We start from the raw sequence: 20,939 nt of genomic DNA, 5'->3' as shown, positions 1-20,939 counted from the left end.
AAACAAAAATATTTCTGGATGTTTGGATACCAAAAAAGTCCCTTGAATAACCCCACAAGAAGCAATGTCACAGACAGAGATAATTCGTTTTATTCTTTTTACACATTAAAAAAAAATATCTGAATACACAAATAAAAAACAAGTTCAACAACCCATAAATAAAATAAAAAAAAGAATGTAAAAATAAAATGAAATTGGTTTCGGCTCCGATTGGGCCAATCCACGTTGGGTTCACCAATCCTGACGCGCCTCTTTATTTCACTCTTTTTCTATCAACGCCTTGAGGCTCAGCAGCTCCGCGTTTCCCCGGTCGCACAGGTGTCGACTCTGCAGAGAAGGGAGGAAACAAACGACGATTAAAAATCACAAAACATTACAAAGCAACAACCTTGTTATTGATTCTCAACAAACGCACCAATTTGCCTTTCAACTTCCGCCAGCTGCTTCGTCATCGCCGTCATATTTTCCTTCTTTTTCTTTGAGTCTGTGGACTGCATTGATTTTAAGTGGGCATCCTGTTCCTTTTCTGCCGCCTCACTCTTTTCCACAGCTGCCCGGTAATGCCTGAGCAGTTCTGTCAATGAAAGCAATAACAGAGAGACAGTGTAGCACAAGAAGACAACGCACAGTCACAAAATGAATCCAACAAAAAGATTTGATTATGAGAGACATCACCTATTTGTGCCTGAAGAATGTGGTGCTGTTGGGGGAGCGGGGCTCCAAACATTGGGAACGCGGTCATTGGGGCTTTGTTCTGCAAACCTCCAAACTTGCCCATGGAATTGATCCTGTCCCCCTGCCTGGTCAGTATGGTGGGACAAGGAACCCGACTCTGCACCACCTGTGAGCACATTGCATTTAGAGGAACAGTAGTAATAATACGATTATGTCTGGCATTACTCTTTTCACGGCATGCGTCACTCACTGAGCGCCTGTACTGGTTTCCAGAGTGCAGGTCATCGATCAGAATAGTGTCTCTGAGGAGGTTCTTAAATACTGCAAAAATAAGCACAAGAGCTACCTTTTGAATGTGTTCCCACTCACTGATCTTCTATCGCTTTATACTCCACGAGGGTCGCTGGTGCCAATCCCATCTGACATAGGACAGGTCGCCACATAGAGACAAACAAGCACACGCTCTCACAGCATTCACACCTACAGTCAATTGTGAGTGACCAATTTGCCTAATCTTTAAATCGGCATGATTTTGGACAGTGAGAGGAAACTGGAGAACCCGGAGAAAACACACACACACACACACACACACACACACACACACACACACACACACACACACACACACACACACACACACACACACACACACACACACACACACACACACACACACACACACACACACACACACACACACACACACACACACACACACACACACACACACACACACACACACACACACACACACACACACACACACACACACACACACACACACACACACACACACACACACACACACACACACACACACACACACACACACACACACACACACGGGGAGAACATGCAAACTCCATGCACAAAGGTACTTATATGTAATGTGTTCCCTCTTTATGCAAATAGTTGCATAAATTAGTAGTAAGTAAAGATTAAAGGGATGATTCAGAACCTATTTTTCAGTCACTTTATCATCTCTTCACTTGCTGCACCAACACCGACAACAAGTTTATTGAGAAAATTTGATTTTTTTTTAAATCACAGAACACAGATTGTTAAACCACTGTCCTGAATTAGAAAGTATCATTTAGTGACTTAGGTGAATGAAATCCAGATTTTCTAAAGGAGAACGAGTGGTTTTACAAACTTAACTTTCCAGCCACAAAAGGCTGTCTAACAGAAGAGAGAAGTGTAGCAAACATTGTTAATAGTAGACTTTAAGTCAGGGGTCTCAAACTGGCATGTGTCCCCCAATCGGTTACATGCGGCCCCCCACTTAATATCAATGAAAACATGGTTCATTATAACAGTAATCATAAGACATTCGGTTATAATTATCGCATTATTAAATGTGTCATATACAACGTTCAATTGCATATATAAATACGCTTGTTAGGGCCCGAGCCACGAATGGCAGTGGCCAAAACGGCTCCTGGCACAAATTTAATTACAGTTGTCCACACTATTATTTATGTAATTTAAAATAAATGTCTGTTTTTGATATTATGATGCAATATTGTGAACAGTTTTTTTTACCCACTTTTTGTTCACTAGGCCGCCCCCCTTCTTGACCACAATAGATGCGCATTGGCCCCCAGGTCATTTGAGTTTGAGACCCCTGCTTTACGTTATTCTACCAGTTCTGTTCCATTAACCATTAAATACTATATATGAATACATGAACAAATCATGCTTTGAAACAAGGAAAAAAGACCACCACATGAAATAAATAAATAAATAAAATGCAGTTAAAGAAGCACCAGTGCTTCAGTGGGACAGAAAAAAAATAAAACTATAATTGGATACAACACACAAGAAGAAGAAGAAGTGGAAAGCCTGACATAAACCATAGAAATCCTGTACTGTCGTGTAAATCTGAGCAGGAGCAGGAGGGAATCCATTTAGACAGCTCACCAGTGTCACAGCTCTCGTTGTGCTGAAGGAAAATCAGGTATTCTCTTGCGTAGACCGGGTCTCCAATGGGATTAAAGAGCGGCCGGCCATTTCTTATGTGTGGCAATGTTCTGCAAGCAATCCAAGTTTTAGCGAAAATGACCCAGCATTGAGATGATATTTTGTTTTCCCACAGAAGCAAAATGAAACGAGATTTAAAAAGGCTGACAGTGCAACTTTTAATTTGAGTTTTCTGAAGCTTATTCCTTGACCAGGGAGCAGCAGCTGCTTTGAATTACTGATAACTTCTTACTTACTTAGATATGAGGGGAATATGGATTACTTTCCTTAAACTGACTTAAAGGAGGGTTCAGTGGCAGAAAATTAATATACTATTCATGTTTGTATGAGCGTTGAAAAGCTTTAAAATCAAATTATTTTGTTTTTGCAGCCTTACAATAAGCCTTTGATATGAATTTTCGGTAAGGTGAGGCGATTTACGAAGGCCGCCATCTTGCATTGCGATGTAGAGCAGTCCAAATGAACAAACATGCCAGAATATGTAATAGGAACATGTTATAATCCTTTCCGGTATGTGAAGGCTGCCGTAGTTCCCTGACACACTTAGGGAAGTGGGTGTCCATGGTGTCCAGTTTTTCACTGTCTCGCAAAAAAAGGTGCAATGATGTCTTTTAAATTACGGCTGAAAGGCTCGTTGTATATGAGGGCTGAACATTTTTTTCAATCCCAAGAGATGTTAAAGAAAAGCAAAATGTGTGTGGAAATAGAGAGACAGATAAATACAGACTGAAATCATCTTTGTGTTAAAATGACCAATATCGAATCATACTGCAATTGCAATTCGAGTCAAAAATAATCACAGTTGGATATTTATTAAAAATCGTTCAGCCCTATTGTAAACTATAATCCCTCACACACAATCAAAAACTCAAACACGGATGGTGAAGGGAGCTGCAAAAAATAAAATAAGCCCCAAACATTTACCTGTTCACTTGTGACTTAAACATGGTGTCGAGGGCCATGACCTGCTGCCCGCCTCCAGTGTTCTTGTAGATCCGTTGAGCTGCCTCCACTGTTCTGGTGACGACGCAATCCATGTCGCCCCGAATGTGCCAGGAGATGACTCTTGCGGCGGCATCGTCTTCCACACAGGCCAAGTGAGCGACCTGCAGTCACAGTGTAAGGGATTAACATTTCCAGCAATCATCTCTCCAGTGTTCTAATACATTGTACAGTGTACATTGTGTTTGCTAATTGCGTTAGAAGGCTATTGGATGATTAGAAAACCCTTGAAATCCCTTGTGCAATTCTGTTAGCACAGCGGAAAACAGTTTTGTCAATGTCTTGACTATATTTTCTATTCATTTTGTAACTCTTTTGATGAATAAAAGTGTGACTTTTAATGGGAAAACACAAACATTTTTTTAATAGGTGACCCCAAACTTTTGAAAACCAGTGTATGTAAGCTGAGATTGGCAATTAGATACACACATCCTTTTTAAGATAATCTAAGGGGAAAGCACTGGTTCACCCCTTTCACGTCTTTGTTGTTGTTTTTTCCTGGTCACGGTTTCCTTGACTGACAGCTAAAAATAAAATAATCTAATATAAAAAGTAATTCTTTCCTATGACCTTACCTTTCCCAAAACATCCTGCTGCCCGCTGAAGTCGTCTCGGATGGAGCAGACTCTCTTCCGTCCACCCAGAACCGCTTTACTTTCATTGGTCTTCTCTGTCAAGAGTGTGTCAATAGCAGCAATCTGCAAAAGACCAAAATAAACAAAAGAACCATGAACGTGGTAAAAGTAAAAACATAAGAAAGCAGAACTTTTGCCAAGAGATTCAAAGGTTGAGAACGTGTATGTATTAAGCATTTAAGATGCGACTTATCATAGCAAATTCTTTGATGGCACAGTAAATACATATACATATACATACAGAATACTAAACACAAGAACAAACATGAAGTATGGAACTCGACACTCACAGACGGAGAGTCCGGCATGTTCACATTTTTTTGGATCAGCTGATGTCTGATGACAACCGCTTTTTCAACCGCAGTGAGGTACTTGGCTGGAATGAGGGAAATAATTGATCTATTAGATACAAAAGAAGACACAGGGACACGGAAACATGCCACACAGGCAGACGTCATGCAAATACGTCATAGGAGTTTCTCTCCAATTTGATGCCAAGTCTTTGAAATCCTACTTGTCAGCATTTTGAGGAGTTCCTCATGATCATCGAAGACTTTTCTCAGCAGGACGACAGATTGATGGAGATCTTTTTTCTTCTTTAGCAGCCCAGATATTTTCTCTTGGTTCATTGCATCGACTGTAAAAGAGAAAAAAAACCAAAAAAACCCACAAATATTAAGAAGGTTAGTAAGCAGAGAACAAGTGCATGAAGAAGACGTCGATAACCAACTTCCGGGTCACACACAAGTGGGATGAATTATATATTGATCAGGTTCAGTCAAACCCATTTTTTAGGCATAGTATAAAAAAGTGTTTTTCAATTTTAGATTCTCCGTTGAATATGGAAAGATGTTTTTTCATACCATAAAAAAGAAAGGTGAGTTTGAAAGGATCCAATTGTGTGGGGATCGCAGGCACTTCCGGGGTGAAGAGGAGCGTGTACTGACTGCCATTCTCACCAGGGCTGTTCTCCATGATGGACAACCTCTGTGAAACAGTAAAAGTACAGTTATCATAAGTAAGTGCCTTTCAGTGCAAACATGAATCCTGAGATACTCACTCTGATGTGGACCTCTCCTTTCACCATATTCATGTGATATCTGCTAAGTTTTCCATCGAACAGAGGGATACTTTTGTTGTTATCATCACTTGCTATAGAGACGACGATCCTCCCCTCCAGGTCCTGCCCAGCTGGATTTTCATAGGAGTCCTGAAAACGACAACTCAGTTGAACCAAGCCCAGATTTAAAATCCATATATGTGAAAGTGAAAAAGCTGACAGACTCACCATGATCCTCAGAGTCAAATTGTTCACCAGTGTGCGATTGGCGATGTCTGTGCTGCAGGAGACAACGGGGGCCGGTGGCTGGACGGTGGGTCCCAGTCTGACAGGCTGGTTGGCCACCACATTAATAGATATCTGCAATAACAGCATCATTACCTTCATAGCTTATAACGTTATCATTAAAGTGTTTGAAGAAGTGTCGAGAAGTCCAGCGCTTTACAGAGTTAAGTTCCAACCTGATCAGTGCGCAGGACTTCTGTCTGGCTGACGCGCAGAGAGAACTGGATGGTGCACTTTCCGGCACGTTCAGGGATTACTTTATTTCTGCAATAAAACGTGCAAAAACATTAAAAAAAAAATTTATTATCGGGTTTATCGGTAGTGTCGGGTTTCATCACTGCTGCACTGGTGCGAACTCACAGCAAACAGAAAGGATCTTACCTAAAGTGAAAACAGTTTCTCCTGTCATTTTCCATGGGCACACTACACTTGAGCTCAGTGGCCTGGAGAAAAGAGGTACGAGGAAATTACTCAGCAGGTTTATAGTACCACAAACATAAAAAAAAACAAAAAACAAAACATAATTGACAAAATATGTGTGATAATAAATCCCACTCACATCTTGCTCTGATGGCTCTCCCTCCCACAGCAACATGGACACAGCAGCTGGTTTAAAGGTCGTCATTGGGATTCCTTCATCCGACATCACAGTCACTAAGAACACTGCAAACACACACACACACAGCTGCCCTTAGTTCACTGAAAAACAGGATGAACCCATGTCTATCCTCTGTTGCTTTCTCAAGCTCTTTCACGTATCACCTATTAGGTCGTCCTAATTGTTATATCCCTCTGTCAACTCGTTTATTTGCATCCATATCTGTGCCATTTGAGCATCATTTGTAACGATCAAGAGAGCAACAGGGAGATTCTGTTTGAAGCGTGATGTAACGACAGAGTATAAACCAGTCACAGTGAAACAAAGCGGTTTGTGACCTGGGAAGACGTCTCCAGCGCAAATCTTGGCCGCGGTGTCGTACTCCACTAACAGCTTCACGGGTTTGGTGGGATCCGGGAGAACTGTGAGATTCACTGATGGACCAGGAATGGGTTTGTTGTTGAAGGAACCCTGAAAGTCCAGCTGATAGTACCCCCTAGTGGACAAACAGGGTAACAACACTGGTAACTGATGATGAATGGATCAGCTGCGTTTGACTTCAGAGATGTCAAGGTAGAAATAGTGGTAACGCTTTATAGTAAGTACACACTATTAGCATTAGTTAAGCATTAATAAATATTGAATTCATCATTTATAACATAGTTTATAAACACAGTTATACATGTTTAAATGATGAATTCAATATGTATTAAAGAATAACTAATGCTAATAGCGTGTACTTATTTATAAAGTGTTTTTTATAATAAAAAATGTGTATATTTTTTTTAATATGCATAAACATAATAATGCTGACTCACTTTGGTCCGCTCACACTATCTATAGTGAAAGAGACTTTCCCTTCTGAATTCACTGGTTTTGAGATAACAGGTGTCGTCACCTAAAAACAACAGTAAGATAGTTTAGTTTCATTAGAATGTAAAAGTCAGTCGTTAATCCAGAGTAAATTAACATGACTTGTAAGTGTTTGTAATCATTGTCAAGCGAACCTTCAGTGCTGGCGGTGAAGACTTCAATTTCACCACAACCCTCTTGTCTGAAGAGCTGTTCCCCCACTTGTCAAAGAGTTGGACAACAAACGGTGTGGGGATACTGTGGTCATTCACCACCTGCAAAGGCTTGTACATAAAAAAGGGATGCACATTAATGGTTAGTTCGGCCTGGAAAACATGCTATATAATGGAACTTAAAGCTTACGAAAAACAACACTTTCTTACCTCCTTAGGCCCACTGACAAGTTTAAGCGCTGAAGGATCTCCAGCAGTTACTTTAATTATGACATTTGCCGTGTAGTTCCAGTATTTGAAGCGCATCTCTCGGATGCCAGGTGTCCCACTCTGGAAACATATTCCTGCCACCTGGATGGACCGACTGCTCTCCTGAATTTAACAGAGAGAATGATTGTGTCACATGAATCTTCTGTTCTTTTACAGATTCCAGTCTTGAACCTGGCCCACACTAGATGATCATTGGCTAGATTTTGGTCCCGATCTGGCGCAACAGACAACCGTGGGTGCCTTCATTATCCTGGAGTGTCGGATGCATCAGAGTCTTCCTGATTTCAAATAAGTACTAAAAATGTTTGATGTTTACCACTGAACAGAAAACATTGCACACACAACAGCGAATGAACTGACAACGCCGACAGTCAGCTCGACCACGTCTGTTTGTATTCTGATGTCACATTAAATCACGCAAGTTCCTGTGAATCTCCTCCCTTTGTATAAACGATAAACAAAGTGTGTGGTCCTGCGTCTTGACTGGACCGTCTACTCTGTGCTTTCCTGGGAATAAAACATTGAAATTCAGTTAAAGTTCGTTGAGTTTGGGGTCTCCCATGTTTTTAATCCTCTAGAGTCCTCTAGCTTGACACCCCCACACTATGTTCACTTGTCCTTGTAATATACAGTGCAAATTTAACAAGTTTATTATATATTAGGAACGCTTTCAAAAACAGGTTAAAAGTAAAAGTGTTAAAGTTATTTCTATGGCAAAAAAATGAATTCACCATTTTATACCTGAATTTGAGCTGATCTTCTTCTCAGAGATGTCAGAAATGTATCAAGCATAAACCACTAAAAGTAATTTTTTTACAGTGTAATAAATATTTTTTTTTAAATTTGAAAATTCATGGATAACAATAATAATTATATTTTATTATGATAAATTAAATGAATATTTGTTGACTGTTGCCGAGCCAAATTTAGACATTTAATAGCATTGCCTTGTGCTCAAGTAAAGCATTTTCTCCATCTATTAATTCCATTCTCACCTGCCATTTGAAGGCAACAGCAGCTTTGTCCAGTCCCTCAGCTTCCACATTCATGTGATTGACACATGTGGATGTCAATGTCTTGGTCGGATTATTATACTGGTCCACAAGTTCCAAGTCTGAAAAAAGGGGAGAAATGCTGCATGTGTGTCGTCTTTTATGAAATCGACACATATTTTTGTTGTCAGTATCATACTCACTGAGGTTTTCAGATACAGTTTCACCCAGCTTCACTGGGTTTTTTAGCTCCGTTGCTTTGAGGTTTGCTGGATCATCTGGACGAGGTCTGAGAATGAAACCAAGCAAGGATGCAAACACTGTCACAGGAAATAGATGGAAACTGGTGGTCTGGCTCTTTGTGAGCTTCAGAGATGACAGTATGAAGATATAATGAACAGAACCAGGTGAGCTGTTTCTGTATTGACCTTCTTATCCAATACTTTGACATAAACTACTGTGTTAAAAAGTTTGGGGTTACTTAGAAATGTTCCTTATTTTTGAAGGAAAAGCACTTTTTCCCCCAATGAATATAACATTAAATTAATCAGAAATACACTCTATACTTTGTTAATGTGGTAAACGACTATTCTAGCTGCAAACGTCTGGTTTTTATAATGGAATATGTACATAGGTGTATAGAGGCCCATTGTCCAGTGTTCTAATGGTACATTGTGTTTGCTAATCGCGTTAGAAGACTATTGGATGAGGAGAAAACCCTTGAAAACCCTTTTGCTGGTTCTTTGACGAAAGCAGTTTGAAGGGCAAAACTATTATTTTGAATAAAAATTATTCTTTCTAATCTTGTCAAAGTCTTGACTATATTTTCTATTCATTTTGCAACTCTTTTGATGAATAAAAGTGTGACTTTTAATGGAAAACACAACGGCAGTTGTATTTCCCAAAACCTTAGTGTACTTACACAATCGTAAAAGAGACGGACACACTCTCGTCCTGATAGGACACCTGGTAGAACTGCTCATCTTGCACCTGCTTGGACACTTGTACAACAGGAAGCTTCCCCTGTGCGATATCTTTCAGATTAACTTGAGATCTTGGCCAGTTGATCTAAAATAATAATAAAAAAAACATTGATAACTTGGTTCTTGTGGTTTGCCTGCTGAGTGCAGCAATGCATTGCATGAGCAAGACACACCTTGATCTTAGAGGCTATTTCATCAGTGAGAAGAACCAGCCTGCCAGCCTCATCATACAGTTTAAAGAATAGGTTCCTCAGCGAGCCTCCAGCCAGCCACTCGATCTTTTCATTGTTCTTCACCTCGAGATTGTCAACCCCTTGACTGTAGAGCTTTATCAGGACCACTCTTTTACTGGGTATCACCTTCAACTCCTCCAAGATTGCCGCTATGGTCCTTTGATTCTAGTGAGGTAGAAAACAAACAAGTGACGTAAAATATAGATACTTCACTTTTATTAGAGAGCGTTACCATTACACAGAAATTTAAAGTATAGTTTATTTTTTACTTACAGGTATCTGAAACAGAACTTTTAGCGTTTTTGGTTCTCCCTTGGTAAATTTAAGGTCTATGGGTTTTGTCACAAGCTGTCCTGCTCCTGTGCGGCTGCAGTCAACTACTACAGGAGGAACGCCATCAATCTAGAAATCCATACAGAAAGGAATAAGGATAAAACAAATGAAACAGGGATTAAATTATTTCATTAAATTATACCAGTCACACTTTTCTCAATAATGGAAAATCACCATGATCCACTTATCATGAGTTCTTGCAAATGAGCGATTACATCATACACTGTCCAATCCCTAAACCTCTCAACCACTAAAAGACAAACACATCCATACCTTGCACCGAACTGCTTGCTTGGAGTGAGCGCTGACGTTTCCAGCCTCATCGTGAATTTCAACATCAAACCTGGCAGGGTTTCCATTCTCTACGATGAAGGGGTTTCCTTCTCTCTTCACGTGGAGGGTGTGTGGGTTACCTGGAAATCATGACAATCGATTGGCAAGTCATGTTGAAGTTTCCTCAGAGGTCAAAGCTTTTCCCGTGGAACATTTTTGTTTCCAATACTGATCGATCTCTCAGTTTGACAAAGTATAATAAACAAAAACCCCTACAATCAACACGAACATATTTGGCATCAAGGATCTTGAGATTATCTTGAAAGATTTTTTTTTTTCGTACCAGGCAGAAGGCTGATCTTGATTGTCTGTGTGTCTTTTTCCAGGCCAGGCAGGGTCACTTTTAGGTCATACGTCTGCAAAAAAAAACACAGGATGAAGAAAATCTCTTGTCAACAAGTTACTTTTTGTGTTTTGAAGTCTAACCTTGGATTGTTGGTAATTCAGGACTTTTCCTTTTGCTTTGACACCTTTGATGATCAACTTTTTCCCGCAGCTGTCCACAGTCTCATAACTCAGAGCCAGGCCACTGAAAAAATGACAATGATAATGATCCATCAACTGCAAAATCTAGCAAATCAGTGACCTGTTACCCTGTGAACACATACCCTCAAACAATTCATGAAAACGTTGTTTGTGAAAAAAAACAACCTTATTATTGCAAAGCAGTTTTGAATTGGTTTGTATTATTATTATTATCAGCTTCTTAAATGTGAATATTTCCTGGTTTCTTTGCTCCGTATATAACTAAGAAATCATTAAAACTGAATCATTTTGGTTTATGGACAAAACAAGACATTTGAGAACATCTTTTTTTCCAGGTTTGACAAACACCGATCAACATTTTTCAACATTTTATGGAGCAAGCTATTACTCGATTAATCGAGAAAATCATCGATTATGAAAATAACCGTTAGTTGCAGCCCTAATCAAAATATTAACAAGACCAGGGCCACACAGCAGCACAGAGGTTTGCTGTACGAATTCACTGACCAAAAAACATCCCCCAGATACCAAAAAATGTCAGTTGTACCAAATATAAAACACATAAAATTCACAAATTCAGTCAAAAAATACCACAATGCAGCTTATGAACACAAACTGAAGTGACCCACCTGCATTCAAGTACAGGTGTGAGATCGGACGGAGGCGCTGCTAAGTTTCCGTATGCATCTTTTAGCTGCAGAGGAATGTCGAAGGGCACCCCGACATGAAGAGTGGAGCTCACTTCGTCCATAACAAAAGCCTGTGCACTTCCCTCTAAGCAAGATGAAGGCAGCAGAGGACACGGCAGGTTAGGAAATACAGAAATGATGAGGAAAAAACAACAACAAGACACGCAGTGCTCTGTACCTGTGACAATAAACTGGAGTTTGAAGCTTGGAAGTTTTCCGCCTCCAAACACTGTCTCGTTGGTTTCATTTATAATGGTGGTCAGATGCAGGGTATACCTTCCTGGTTCACTCAGTTTCTCTGTTTGCAAAATGGATACAATATTATGATCAAGCTGAGCACATTCAAAAAGTAACCATCATTGGCACCAAGAAACTTACCAATCTTTGTGAACCAGAAACCCCACGAGGCTGAATGCTGGGCAACACAACTGAGAATCTCTTTATCCTTTCCAGGACCTAATGTATGTTAAGGTTAAAGTCAAATAGAAGAGGAACAAAAATATAGAAGGTCATTAATAGTAGAAAACTAAAGTCAAAATAAAATAATATTGGCATAAACTCTTTTTTCACTTATGGTACAAGGAAAAATCCTTCACAAATGTTATTTCTAAGAGCTTACGGGTAGTGTAAAATAAATAAACCTTTTTTTTCTAGCCCATGCTGAATGAGTGTTTGCTTGACGCTCAGTTTGATCACAGTCCTCTGGTCCACTGCTGGCATCCTTGACATGGTCTCTCCTTTCTTGTTTAGAATTTGGACTTGGAGTGCTCCTGCAATATCGAAGTAAAAACTGAATCAAACATGGCATAACATATAATCTATTATATGTATACTATATTACATAGTATTACAACATTCTGATGGAAAGCAATGACTCAAAGAACATCTTACCTAAAGGAGTGCCAGCAGGACGAACGCCATTCTGTGGCCAAGGGTTACCATTCGGCCAGTCCACTTGTAGCGTGTCTGGTAGCCTGAAAGAGCAGCACAATTAAAATTCATTATCAGTCGACGGTGCTGTGTAAAGGTTCACATGGTGTTCTTGGGTGCAGAACTTCCCCAAGCTGATTACTCACCTGTTCATATCATTTTCAATGGTTTTATTGATGCTTTCGTCCGTAGCCGTTCTGTCAATCTTGGAGATTTGTATGACTTTGGTCCTGTTGTAAAGCGCTTTGGGTTCCTAGGGAGTCGTTGAGGACTCAATTTTAAGTGAAGTCAAAACAAAGCAGCTGTTCTGACACAAAACAGAATGTTCACAAGAAAACTAACCCGAACCCCTTTTTTTGAAGACTAATTTCCACATTCATTCCTTACCAAAGAAATCTCGACCTGTCCTCCCGTGGCAAAGACATCTTTGTCATGTTCTCCATAGAGCAAAAACTGCATTATAGTGCCATGAACAATAGGCTGCGTTTTCTGAGACTTCACCTGTACGAATAATCGTTGATATACATTAGAATAATGGCAATGCACATTCATTAAATATGCATATACAGTCATAAAAAAAAACAGTCAAAAAGATGCTCACAAGTTGGCCTTTTTTGTATGTTTTTCCATCCAATTCAATGGCAGTGAACTTAGCCCAGGGATGCTGCATCTTTTTAGTGGACACATCATGTCGTGTTATGATTCCTGAGAAGCCCAGGAACTTCACTTGCTTGTCCCACTTCTCGTGACAGTTCTGCAACCACTGCAGGAACTGCTTGTCGACGTTTCTTTGTTCCTGTGGAAATGGATCCTCTTTAATTCAAACAAATGGCTTCAAGCAGCATTAAATGATGTTTGACCACGAAAACCGTACCGTACTGTACCAAACCAAACTGTACCAAGATATAAACATGGCTAAAAAGACAAAAATGTTTAAAGGAGACATATTATACCCTACTTCTACAAGTTAACCTCGTTCCCTGGTGTCCTAATGAACATGTCTGTGACAAAATACTTTACGGATGAAGCAACATAGCAGTTCAATCACCCTGCCAAAAACAGCCCTGTTCAGAGCGCTCGCTTTTGAGTGCTGTCTCCTTAAATGCAAATGTGACACAGGAAACTACGTCAGCGTCACCGAGGCTCCGGCTGCTAACAGCAGTTAGCATTTGGAAAAGCCATCATTTGCCGACTCTAGCCGGCACATTGCTGTGATATATAAAATGTAAATCCTCTGAGGCTGGACGTTTGTGTAGAACTCTGTGCTGCACTGTGCAGCCAACAATAGAACACTTTGCGGACTTCTGCTCTTCTGGATACTTTTGCCCTCGCCTGCACTCTCGCGTCTTTTAGGGACAAAGCGGAGCTCCGTGGGACAACAATTCCAGGAATGTGTCATTGGCCACGTTTACATGTTTTTATCAAAATTCCGAATGAATAGTTCAAAGTACTTTTCACAGACTTTATCTGCGTTGTGTAATGATAACTTTTTCACCCACTAGAGGGTGCTATTGCATTTCAGTAAAGCCATGTTTATCACATTGATTTCAAGGTTTAAGTTAATTGTTAGTGAAGTGAAAGACAATGTATTCATTGTACAGATAGTTAGATAGATGGTTAAAAGGGACAAAGTTGAAAGGGTTTGTAAATACATATTTATAGCACTCAAGGTAGATATTGTAAAAGGTTAATAGTTTAAGGCAATTCATTTAAGGTAATAAATATGGTAAAGGGTTAAAGGTAAAAACATGCTGTTAAGAGTTGCTAATGGTTTTGTATTTTGTGTTTACATTGTAGCTCTTACGGTGTGCTCACATGCAAGGTTAAATAAAGGTTGTGAACCATCTGTTCGAGAGACCGTCGTTTCGACCGCAGCTACTACAGCTACTTTACCTCATCCCACTCCTGTTTCCCACTCGCAAATTGAGAGAGCATTGGATGGAAGTCCGACGCAAGCACTGGTGGACCCGGGACGTCCTGACTCTGTATACGGATGTAGAATGGAGGAAGAATTTCAGGATGACCCGTGCATCTTTTGTAAAGCTGTGGGGCCTGGTGCAGGACTTCATGTCCCCTGATGAGGCCTACTGTATGTCTGTGAACCCATCCGTCTAAGCATGCGTTTGGTGCTCCTTGTTCTTCTTTCGTGCATGCACTGAACAACCGGAATAAACTTTAAGAAGAATAAAGATTTACATGATCGTGGAATAAACTAATTTGGCTTTAAAAGCGTAATAAACCACCTACTTACTTCGGATTTAAGTTTACGGAACACAAGTGTTACGGAAATTTTGGATTGGTATTAAATAATTGTAAAAGTATGACCTGCAGTGACCTAAGATCAAGGGACCATTTGCTATTTTGTTTTACAACAGAAGTTACTACCTGATGCCCTCTCTTCCCGTGGGAGGGAGGAAACCTTTTGTTCTACTCTGTCTGTGTGGGGGGGTCGTTGGCACACCCACACAGACAGGTTAACTAGAGAGATTTTCCATTGTGCTGGCTTCACAGGGTGACTGAATCTGCAAGTTGCTTTTTGATTGATCTTTCTGTACAGAAATAAACTCTTGTTTGATTCCTGAGATGGCTCCAACATCCATCTTTTACCAAATTATTTTGACAACAAGAACATGAGTGAGTCATCTTTTTTCACACTTTGCCTACTCATAGGGCCTCCATAGTCCCAAGTATTAAAATTATTAAAAAGTTGATTTTGCATATGTCCCCTTTAAAACAATAACAGACAGATATAAGTAGGTTTAAGCTCACCTTTCCATTGCAAACACGTGTGAGGATGGTGTCCCCGCTCTTCACTTTCTGATCCAGGTCAATGAAGGTGAGCTTGTTCGTGCTGACCAGGAATTTGTCGTTAGCAAAAAGTGCTCCCGAAAACCGACCGTAACACTCTTCGGGCACCTTTGACCCTTTAGTCCAGGAACACCAGTCAAACCTGTCACAAATGGACAGCAAAACATGTACACTTACTTTTAATAAACTTTCACAAAAACTGAAATAAGATACCTGATATTCTTCTACGACTAAAATGGGGGGAAAAAAACAACTGCATTTACTCAGAGACTGTGGTGTAAGGTATGAGCCGTCCATTCCAGAAACACTCAAAGATTTGCCTCTTCACTCTCGTCTGATATCGGTCCCCGACCTCACTTTCATCATCTTCCTCTTTGGAATGTGCTAAAAAAAATAATCATGATGAAATTAATTTTGACCAAGTCACAAAGTATGTTTGGTATTTTAAAAAAAGTTAATTACCTTGCACAGTGGACGGGTCTTTAGGGTAAGTCTCCCTGTCGTAAAGGAAGGGATGATACCGAATAAGTCCCTCCACTCTGCCGCCATCTGAAGTGGTGGCTTTGAACTCAAATGTGTCTGCAGCAGTATTTATGTACAGGGTCTGCATGTCATTGTCAATTTCCCTGAGATTTATAGCACGAGGGAGTTTGGGAGGCTTTTCCTGCATGTTGACCTGTAATAAAAAGGGAAAAAACTAAGAAAGAATTTCTTAACCAGGATACAGAGAAGACCACAATCAGCTGTTCTGTTCTTACCAGAATATCAATTTTTGGAAGATTATCCTGGTTTTTAATTGTATCGCTGCCGTTTATATCATTTCCACTGACTCCGTGGATGTAGTAGTGATAGGTGTGACTGAAAAAACATGAAAAAAAGGAAGAAAAATAACAATTAAGCCATTTGGGGACTTTGGATTATATTTGGAATAATGTGGATGACTTAACTTACGCTAGAGCTATGGTCCACTCCTGGAAACTTTCTTTCAGATAGGTCATATGTTCAGGTGGGATTCCCGTGATTACTACGGCGGTAAAGCTTTCCTTCCCACATTCCTCAGCGATCACTGTGCGGATGGAGCCGTCATGGTTGTTAACCACATGTGAAGAGTCCCCTGGCTGCAAGAGAAAGACAAAATACCACAGTACAAATCACTATATCACTTAAAAGTTACAATTGGAAATAGAATAAATACATGGGAAAAGAGGCATTTACCTTCCTGTTCTTGATGATCCCCATGTAAACGTCCTCTTTGTTCTTCGCTTTTCTCTCAAATTCTTCCTTTGACAAAACCAATTCGTGAACATCCGGGGAGCCGGCTGGTTTACTAATCATCTAAATGAACAGAATAAATGGCAACATTTGTCATGATCTCCTGCTGAGGGACAACTGAAACAGAAAACAGCACAGTGAGCCACTTTATTCATTTAACATCAACCTCAGAATAAAACAAGAAAACAGGGGGTTGTCTTAATCTGGCAGAAGTCTGAACATAACGTAAATCAAGCACTTTTGATTTTAGAAAAAACTCTGTAACAACAAAGAATAACACAAATGTCTTTCCACAGTTGATCTGATTGGTTACTGATGGAAGGATGGAAGGATTTACCAGAACACCAAATATCCTGAAGGGGGCAGAGTTGGATCACGGCTATAAAACACACTCAAGGTGAGTGTTAGCAGACAAAGCCATGGGAGTGATGGATTCTGCTTGTATCGTGATCTCTTAACATCAGGTACTGCAGTTAATCACAATGCTTAAGTTGGCATTCAGATTTGAAGCTTCCTGGTCGGCAGTTCAGTGGAAACTTACAAGAAATGTAACTAACCACAACAACTGTGTCTTACTAATGAGAAAGCATATTAAAATGTAAAGCCTTACTTTTGAGACACAGGTAGGGGCACAGTCATTGTTAATTGCTATGTATAAGCAGAACGATGCCATAATGCTGCAGCTGCAGGTCTACAATCAGGAGTTTTTCCTGCCAACATGGTGTTAAATGGCATCATGAGACTCAGTGAGCAAACTGAGTCACATGACATCCAGAGCTCTATACATTCATCCATTCTTGGATTTATGCCTAGATATTTGTGTTTACATATGTGTAGAAATCTTAGCCTATGTGGCCTGTGTTCTCAGGACATCATAGAGATGCAGGTCCTGAGAGTCAAAACTGAACTGGGCAAAAAACTGTCTTGGCCGGGTCACTCTTGTGAAAGAGGTTTAAAATCTCAATGAGTTTTTTACCTGGTTAAATAAAGGAAAATGAATGAATGAATGAAAGACTTACAGATGCACAAGTTACAGATATACCACGGGAATGCAAGTAAGGCAGAGCACACAAATGGATATTTCAGATTAAAAGTGGGTGGGTTGTGAGTGGGTCAGATTATGCAAGAGGAAAATAATTAGTGCCTATATCATGCGCCAGTTTTATCATAGTGAAATATCAGCAAAGATGATGCAAATAATTTATTCCAACACTTACCCTGACTGAGTCTCCAATGTAGAAAACAGCTTGTTTTCCTCCAACTCCAAAGTAGGATATGTCACTGTTGAGACTTCGAGGGACAGGATCAGGAGGGCGATACTCCTCTTGCTGACTGTAGTTAGGAAAAACAAGAGAAAGCAAAAAGCTAATGCATCATACCGCATGCACAGCTTTGACAGTCATGTGTCACCTGATTTTTTTGAAGTCAAGTACACCAACTTTGCAAGTGTGCTGTTTGCTCGGGTAAATTTAGAGAGTCTGAACACAGCCCAATTTGTGAGCTGCTTAGAAGTCATCCCACATCCGTTATCCAGGATGACGACGGCAGGTTTCCCAAGACTTTCATCAAAAAGCTGAAAAGAGAGACGTTTTACAGGTGAAGGATTGACAATGGTAAAAAGAAGGGTCATAGGTCAAGACAACAATCCATAACAAACCATTCTTATTTCGATGCTCCTTATTTCCGTGTTTTTAGCAGTGGCTGACAAAGCGTTGTCGATGAGCTCAGCAAGTGTATAGGCTACGACAAAAACAAAAGTGACAGATTATGTTATGAGACATGCTCTCTATCCATCTCAAGCAATCGAACATGAGTCGTCAATAACTTACCTAAAGGTTTCTTGCCCTCGCTAGCGTAGTACTCATGGATGCCACTCTGGATCAACGTATCATAATGTGGCGTGAAGTTGATGTGTTCCTCCACTGCCGCCGGCAAAGGTTGGTTCTCATCGCGCAGCAAGTAAACAGTATTACCATCCTGAAGCTGTGCTGCAATTTATAAAAAAAAAGAACCAGCAAACACTGTTTAACCGATCCATCCATCCATTTTCTGCAGAGTTTGCATGTTCCTGGTTGGTTCAAGAAAGGCCCTCGTTCCAACCAGGGCACGAACCCGGGTGTTCTTGCTGCATAGGCAAGAGTGCTGTCAACTACGAACTAATAGTCACATTAAATTCAGTACAATGTCACAACTTAGAATACACAAGGACAGCTTCTAGTACGAATAAAATAATGTTAAAAACAAATACATTTAATTAAAGAGCACAGTGATTTACACAAACTTCTAGCCTCAGAGGACTTATTTATGAAAAAAATGTTCACAAGCTTCACAAGCCCTTTGTTGTTGACCGTGTGTAAATTCCTATGCTGGAGGGATACCTTGAACGCACCAGTTACGTTTTTATGATCGCGAGAAGCCAAAATCGTGGTCACTCTATGCATTACGGTGAAACTCAGTAACAACGTTTAAACGGACATTACTATGGGGTATATGGAGCGGGGGTTGTGACGACGGTGCATGACAATAGATGAAAAGTGGCGACAGTATGGCTGTGGATAGTAAAAGTTAGATCAACACTCCCCCGGAAGCAGTGGATGTGTATTGATCTGGGTCTCATTCACATGTAAATGACCAGGCACAAAACCGAGCGTTTTGAAAAAGGCTGTTTTGGCAGAGTTATTGAACTGCTATTGTGCTTCATCCTTATGATATTTTGACTAAAGCGTGACACAGACATGTTCATTAGGGCACCAGGACCTAGTTTAACTTGGGTTAATAGGGTATAATATGGGACCTTTAATTGTAAAGATTTTTGTACAACAAGAGCTGATTTACTCACCAAACGTGTCAAAATCCAGAACTGTTCTGTCTGTTGTGGCCAGCACAGGTATCTCTTGTGAACAGATTGAAAATGTCTATGCAAAAAAGACAAAAAAGTGAGTGGCAGATTTAGAGATCTTAAACCCTGTCCACCCTGTTGCAATATACCCTGTCCTCGTACCATTCGCATAAAAAGCAAGCATAAAGCGAAACCATTGAACACAAATGTACCAATAACTGAAAAAGGAAAAGGCTGAAACATGTTATTTTGCCTAAGGAAAAACCAACAAATCAGAACACCTATAGTACTACACTTACATTTACACAAGAGTTTTACACAATTTCAATTTATCATTGAGTTCATTCCATAATTTTGCATAAGATTTGTTCTCACTTTGCTTCATGTCGGCGGATTTGGCGCGTTTGCCGAATTCCAATGGAACATCTTAAAGCCAATACTACTACAATATCAATATTGAACACTTTCAAGGGCCACATATAGCGCTTTTCCACTATATCAGGAGTCTCAAACTGGCGGCCCGGAGGCTGCATTTTGAACAGTTGTTTTCTTCCCCCATTATTCTCCTTTAAAATATGAAATAATAAATGAAAGTCAGGTGGGAAAACTTGCCTTTCGCAGACTTCTGAGAAAGCCATTATAGTCCAAGCGGCTGGTATCCAACAGTTTTTTGGAAACCGAGTCTGAGCGACAGTCGTGAACATGAATCATCTTCCGGGAGAGGAGACGCTGCGTGCCCTCCTTGGACATCTTCTTTTCAGCCCGTGTGTTGTTGTTGTGGTGTTAATTCTCTTCCTCCTCTTCTGCCTCCTCTATCGACGACAGGAGTGCGTCATGTCGAACATGGTGGGAGGAGACAATTAATTATTGTTTTTGTGGTCAGGACACACGCACATGCACACACATACGCGCCGGCTCAAAGAGTTAATTCAAATTATTAAATGTACGTACGTACTTACTTTCGTTATTTACATTTCCGGGTAACTGCCGCGAACTTTATTTTGATGTGCGGTGTTCGCGCGCGTGTGTGTGTGTGCGTTTTACCCAAGGAAGCTGGCTGACCGTGCTACGTTCGCTGTCTGTCGTTTAAGACACATTTAATGTAACTATTTGGTGCTAATAACTTGATAACATCTGCAATTAAATCAGGAATGTCCATAATTCGAGTACAAAGATATCTACGCCGTTTTAAAGCCACGCTTACACTTCAGTGTATCTGTAAGAGAGACGTTTTAGATGTATTGGACTGGAATTACACGACGAGTCAGCATTAGCTACCTCACACTGGCACTACGAACAATCATAATTCAGTTGCAGATATATCTTCGACCATGTAAACACGAATTTGAAATAGTCGTGGCGACGAATGTCGTTGTTTATATGCGAAACATTTAAATTACGGGACCGGTTAGCGATAGCATTTCCGTTTTGCCAACATTACTTGAACGCATCAAGGTTTCTACGGAAGCTCGCTAGGGAATGTTATCGTAAGTTTCATTTTTTGAGAACTC

The 20,939-nt window shown here is 40.3% G+C and overlaps 1 protein-coding gene across 1 annotated transcript; it reads right to left on the bottom strand.

Moving 5' to 3' along the window:
- Positions 1–198: 198 nt before the first annotated feature.
- Positions 199–20,178, bottom strand: smchd1 (structural maintenance of chromosomes flexible hinge domain containing 1; the record flags this gene model as incomplete). Its single annotated transcript, XM_083901523.1, has 47 exons — positions 199–327; positions 416–574; positions 676–841; positions 926–996; positions 2,596–2,705; positions 3,580–3,761; positions 4,233–4,355; positions 4,583–4,668; positions 4,807–4,929; positions 5,156–5,279; positions 5,353–5,502; positions 5,581–5,712; positions 5,814–5,901; positions 6,019–6,080; positions 6,197–6,300; positions 6,574–6,731; positions 7,054–7,133; positions 7,243–7,371; positions 7,471–7,632; positions 8,526–8,644; positions 8,726–8,811; positions 9,445–9,590; positions 9,679–9,903; positions 10,021–10,140; positions 10,345–10,484; positions 10,688–10,760; positions 10,831–10,933; positions 11,520–11,664; positions 11,758–11,877; positions 11,958–12,035; positions 12,221–12,349; positions 12,471–12,553; positions 12,656–12,762; positions 12,897–13,010; positions 13,111–13,305; positions 15,279–15,459; positions 15,581–15,701; positions 15,780–15,993; positions 16,076–16,175; positions 16,269–16,435; positions 16,533–16,652; positions 17,807–17,917; positions 18,025–18,162; positions 18,247–18,329; positions 18,419–18,577; positions 19,429–19,504; positions 20,041–20,178. 47 exons carry the CDS (start codon positions 20,176–20,178, stop codon positions 254–256), a joined length of 5,874 nt encoding a protein of 1,957 aa, XP_083757649.1. The 3' UTR covers positions 199–253.
- Between the last annotated feature and the right edge of the window lie 761 nt (positions 20,179–20,939).

Source organism: Microchirus variegatus, assembly GCF_963457635.1.
Source record: "Microchirus variegatus genome assembly, chromosome: 15".
Taxonomy (NCBI): domain Eukaryota; kingdom Metazoa; phylum Chordata; class Actinopteri; order Pleuronectiformes; family Soleidae; genus Microchirus; species Microchirus variegatus.
The sequence above is the reverse complement of the archived record's forward strand: the minus strand, read 5'-3'. Positions and strand labels throughout refer to the sequence as shown.